This window comes from Protopterus annectens, chromosome 9.part0, assembly GCF_019279795.1.
Source record: "Protopterus annectens isolate FY-2018-M chromosome 9.part0, PAN1.0, whole genome shotgun sequence".
Lineage (NCBI taxonomy): Eukaryota > Metazoa > Chordata > Ceratodontiformes > Protopteridae > Protopterus > Protopterus annectens.
In genome coordinates, this window is record NC_056743.1 from 326,726,313 (window position 1) to 326,732,312 (window position 6,000).

Genomic DNA, 6,000 nt, shown 5'->3' on the forward strand with positions numbered 1-6,000 from the left:
CAGAGCCTTACTTACATTTATAATCCTGTTTCCTCTGTTTTTCACAGACTGCCGTCCCCTGTAGCCAGTCTATGCCTTCTGCAACTGGATATTTGTATTCATTGTCACCCACACTGCACCCTAATTATATGCTTTAATTAGAGGTTATTTAAACCTAATAATTAAGAGAATCTATACATATAATCACAGCAGAAATTTGTTTTAACAAGCACACAAGATACAGACTGTAAACAACTACACCACTGAGATAAGAAAAAAGAAATAACTGAAAGTAAAGGAGCATTTTGTGTACTGTCACAATGAGGTGACAGTTAACATCAATTGCTGACCTTTCGCTTGTACATTGTGACACACTATACACTAGAGCTCTGTGCTGTGTGTATTGTAATGGTCTGTCCAATTTGTGCATTTATTTTGCATTATAAACCTATTGATCTTAGAACTCATTTGCCAGCTTACATGGTTAGCTGTCTACTTTAAGGTGTACACCCGTCACTTCATGACCTACAAACAAGGAGGATGGTGTACACTTACTATCAGGCCTACTACTTCAATTAATCAATCAATCAATGTGTTTTATTTGCAGTGCACATTATCAACCTCCATAATGGCAGAACAGCCTAATAACATCAGAAAAAAAAACATCTAAAAATTAAAGAAAGGACTTATCCACAACAGCAAAATAACTTTAAATCTTAAACCTCTAAAAGCTCACCTAAGCACATATTTTCTGTTGAGAATGGAAGTCAACTTTATTTGGATAATCTTTCATCCACCTAGGCAGAGAATTCTAAATTACAGAAGAAGCCACCAAAAAGTAATAGAGGCCAAGTGAATTCAGTCAAACTCTATGGTCATTACGCAATACATAGAACTTACACAGGGGAATGTCTGTCCTAGACATTGATGTCAACAATACATTCCTAAGCGTTCTTTATTAAGATTTTTTTCTAAAGATTACTGCACTCAAAAACTCAAATACTATAAATACTATGCACACATTATGGAAAACAAGTGCTTAGATTTCTTAGTACTTATTTACCCGTGAGCTGTCCTTCCTACTGTATACTGTTGTAAAGCTGCATTTCACTTAACAGTTGGTACAACAGCTGTAATGGAAGTCTACTTAGAATAGCAGCCAAACAAATCATATAGTGGAGTGTGCCATTCTGATCCAAGCCACAATGTCCAAGGATCTTAACTTCAGGGAGGTACAGACAACTGCTTTTGTGCATACCACATGGGATGGTGTCACACTTATGAGATATTTGTTTTATGCATTTCAGTTTTCTCATTAAAAAATCAAAATCAAGAAAAAAAATTAAACATTAAAAATACTGAGACACATATAACCACACATGTAAACAAAAGCATCTTACACTGTAACTGCACACCCTGAGGAATTATCACTGTATGGTTACACGTTTACAAGTACATAGACTGCTTGCTAAGCAGACGTTATGCCTCTATTCAACACTGCATTATGATGGCTGTAAATATTACGCAGGCCTTAGTCTGTGACATGGATCTAGCCTTATATGGCAATAAATCATTTGTCAAATAATCCATATGTTGGTGCAGTAAAGTACACTATTTTAGGAACTTAACATAAATATAGATGTTCCAGTACATTCAGTTTTGTAGTACTGACTTTTAGGATTTCTGCCTGCAGACGTCTGAAGGATGGCTCCCTCCAGAACTGGCAAAGTCCCAGTTCTACTGACTTCTGGGATTTGTGGTGCAAAAGGATGTTGGTCAGCGCACCTTAAGGCCTTTCTTGCTGCTGTTCATTGAGCACCTTGATGTTGTATACAGACATGCATGCACATGTGTGCATGCATTCATACATGCACACAGACACACATACACGCACACTCATCATGGATTATGCTTTATTTTACCTGAAGGTGGGAAGACTCTCTCTCCAGTAATTCTTAGCATACCTCTAGAGAAAAATGTTGATAGACTGTAGGCCACTGTACATGAGTGAGAGCTCTTCATGGGGATAGGACTACTAGTAAATCACCAGCCCCAAATGAAGTACTGACACTTTTGTTGCAATAGGAAAGTAAGACAAAGTAATGCAAAGACATGCCTTTGTCCACCCTACAACATGCTATGTATCAGCACTGGAACCTCGATCCTCTCGAGGTAAGGCAATGCCAAACACACACTTCTCCTTCCACAGGAGAGGCAGAAAGACATCCTTTAAGGCATGCGGCAGTCTGTTTCCCTCAGCTGGCATTGTGGACTGCTACATCTGTTCCTGAATCCAGGACAGCAAAGTCAAAGGCAGGAGGCTTCCTGCTGTGTTGATGTCCTGGGTATCTCTTCTGATCAGAACATAAGCAAAACATCCATATCGCAAACCAGTATATAAACAGGGAACCACTAAATCCATGCCACTTGGTCAAGCAGTTATTCAGTGTAACAATTATACTAATAATAATAATAATAATCATTGAACATTTCTGACTGCACTGGGATGGCACTACTAAATCTATTCATACGAACCCACAAGCAGCTTCAACCCCAGATCCAGGACACTGTAGGTCTCTGACACTGGGGGACAAGTATGCCAAAGGGATGTTGTAACCCCACCTTGAGGTACCTTGCACAGTGTGCACTACTGCTTCCACAATGAACCTAGCAAGGGCAGTTGGCAGTTGTTAGCCATGAAGTTTCTGGTGAATGCTGCCTAGCATCAGTCCCTGCTATATATGTGAGAAAAAAGATTTACTATGATTATAAAAATAAATTTACTTGTTATCATTTATTAACTAGATGTATAAAAGCATGTCATATACAGCAGCATATAATGTGCTGAACAACAGCATTGCAGGAATTTCTAATGTCAGACAAAAGACATTTATTAGGACTATTAGGCCTGTTTTCAGGTATGACTCAAAACAGCACAACATGAGTAACAAATACAGTGACAGACTTTAAGGTTATGATCACATAGACAAAAGATGTACCTCTATGCAGGATGTACTAAATGGTTTATACTGATTTATGTATGTCTGTAAATGTCTTTGGAGCTTTTCTCCCTAGGCCTCCAGTGGACTTCCCCAGTCATCAAACAGAAACAAATAAATAAATAAATACTTGGTGCAAAGTGAAAAATACGAAAAGTATAGGAAATAATCTAATGTACATTGGATAATGTCACTCTAAATTATAACTAACACAAAAGGACAATACTGTGCATTAAATAATAAATTTAGATATACCAGTATGCCAAGGGATTCGGCAGGTTGTTTGGGCAAATAGACCTAGTAACAAAGAGTGTAACAGCAGCATTTAATATGCACAGTATATGATGAGATGGATGATTTATGATTCACACTGACAGTTCTGCTCGGATGAAAGTAGTTCTAGAACCATAGATAGCTAATTGTGGCTTAAGGGTTATTTCTAAGTTTATATGTGCATTGCTTGATCGCTTCCTGCAGAAATACTTAGATGTCATGTAGAAGTGCTTAGTAAATTTATCTGCCACAGAGAGTGGGCTACAAGTGCACATGGACAAGCTGTATGAGGCAATTTCTGCATGCATTGTTTTTTTAATTTGCTGTTAAATGCACTGCAAGATATTCCTCCATCTCAAAACATGTCTCAGAAGGGGTACTTGTGATGCGCACACACAAACAGGTAACACCATACAATAAATGCGTTTATATCATGCTATGGAAAGATGAAAATAGCGAACGCTGTTTCACTGAAGCTAAAATATCTAAACCACATAATATCAAACATTCAGAACAGCAAATTTTTTTCTTGGGAAAAAATTAGTTATCCCAAAACACATACACACAACACAAGCGCACCTAAAAAACATCAATCCACACACATACACTTATAATCCTACAACTAACCCTACACTAAACTGTACATACACTACTATCTATCCACTTACCTTATCCCAAACCCCAACCTTAAGGTCCGTCACTTACGCACACTCACCTAACCTGCGCCCTAACCCTAACTCATTTAACCCACCCCTAACCCTAATTCACCTAACCTGCACCCTAACCCTAACTCACCTAACCCACGCCCTAACCCTAACTCACCTAACCCACACTGTAACCCTAACTCACCTAACCCGCGCCCTAATCCTAACTCACCTAACCCGCGCCCTAACACTAACTCACCTAACCCTAATGACCACACAGTTGCACACTTACCTGAACCCGACCCATAACTTTCGCCCACAGCAGTGAAAGTAGCGAAGCCACAGAACCAGCCAAACAAATTCTTCCCCTAGGAAAGAATTTGGTGTTCTGCAGCTTTGCTATTTTTAGCGTTCGCTCAAAATGGGTTGATATTAGAACATTCGAAGTTTTAAAACTTTGATGTTCTGATATAGACCCCAATAAATAAAGGGGATTGTATAATGACCAGAGTTTGGAATCATTCATTTCTATAAACAACAAACTTTCAGCATGTTTTACAGCAATCTGATGGATATACCACCTTGGGTTACATGCAGTTTTTCTCAGCTTCATTTTACACTTCTTTTGTTGTCTTCATGATGCAGATACTAGAGGTGCTCCTGAATATAAGCAAATACTTTGTTGTTCTTTTAATGCAGGGCTACAAAGGTCCTGCTAGCCTTGGACTCTCTTCTAGTTGACTCAGAGCTGTAGTTAGGTTATATAGTACCCCAAACTGTCTCCAAGCTGGTGACCCCTTCAACCCAAAGTTAAGTAGCAAAAAAACGTGTACCAGACAGTTACTAAATACATTCATTTAAGAAGCAGTGACATCACCCACAGCTCCTTAAATGGATACTGAGCACGCTCTCTAGCAGCCTGCACCAGGACAGCCATCCCTTTTGCTCCACCCTACTTAGGCATTATGGCTTGCATAGAATAAAAAAAACAGACTGAAGAAATGAAAAAATGAATGCAATAAACCATAACACTGGCTCCACATTTACATGTATGCATTCATTTGCTTGTTTGTTTAATAGAAACTCAGTAGCACGGTGCAACATTATCATTGCATTGTGATGGGTTGCCAGAACTTGAAGCACAATTTGCAAGGAATCAGTGGTTACAAAAACTCAGCAAGGACTCTTATTAGCCAGTACAAAGTCCAAGCATCACAGTTTCTTTTAACATTTATTTTCTTTTTAACAACTACATTTTCACTTACCTTTCCAAAGACAAAGCAGTAAAGGGTTACTCCTATGGCCCAGACATCTAATGCCTAAAGGAAGAAAAAAGTCATATACTGTATAAATCAAGTCGAGAACTAAAATGCATGCACGAGAAAGAAATGTAAATATGGCATTGCATTCAAGTGAATTTAATTTTATACTGGCAATTAAAGTAAAAGGGCAATCAATATGGTATTAACAACAGTTTAAAAATAATAAAAGGAGAAGGAGCTTGCATGCTTGCATCACCTACAATCATTGCCTAAAGTTCACAGGGAAAGGGAACGCGACCAGATGCAGTCTGCTGGGTTACAAATCATCTTAGCAATGACCTATCAGTTAAAGACTACTCAGACACAACTAACTCATCTGAAGACTGTGGAGTTACATGTAATAAGTAGGAGGCCTAGCCCTGTGCATGGACAATAGTAGGTCATTGCCTTATACAAACGGCAACAAAAATTCTTGTTGCATCATCATGTGCTCAGTAAGTCTAAATGTGATAGTCTTTTGCTAAATGGTTATCATTAAAAAGCCTGATATTAGGTATAACGCTACATTTTTTCCAAATACTGTTCCTGGGTGAGATTCTAAAAGTAAATCAGGCATCTCAATGTTGAATACCACCAACTTGCTGGGTGAACCGCATTGCAACATGTAATTCACAACATACTCCAAATAGAACCCTTATGAATAATTAATTGGCCAGTTCACAATACTGTGCTAAGCTACCTTCACCATAGTCTCATCTGCATCCCATTGACACAACAATCCGATATTGCACTGATATCAGGAGAAGTGAACTTGTCACGTCTTCAGACAGTGCTCAGCAATGA

General features: G+C 38.5%; 1 protein-coding gene across 1 annotated transcript in view; it reads right to left on the minus strand.

Moving 5' to 3' along the window:
* The window catches only part of CAMKK1 (calcium/calmodulin dependent protein kinase kinase 1), a 1,557,316-nt gene that overhangs the window by 252,884 nt on the left and 1,298,432 nt on the right, over positions 1–6,000 (minus strand). Inside the window, exon 10 of the mRNA XM_044082102.1 lies at positions 5,161–5,214. Within this exon, the coding sequence (XP_043938037.1) occupies positions 5,161–5,214 (54 nt within the window). The remainder of the gene's footprint in view (positions 1–5,160; positions 5,215–6,000) is intronic.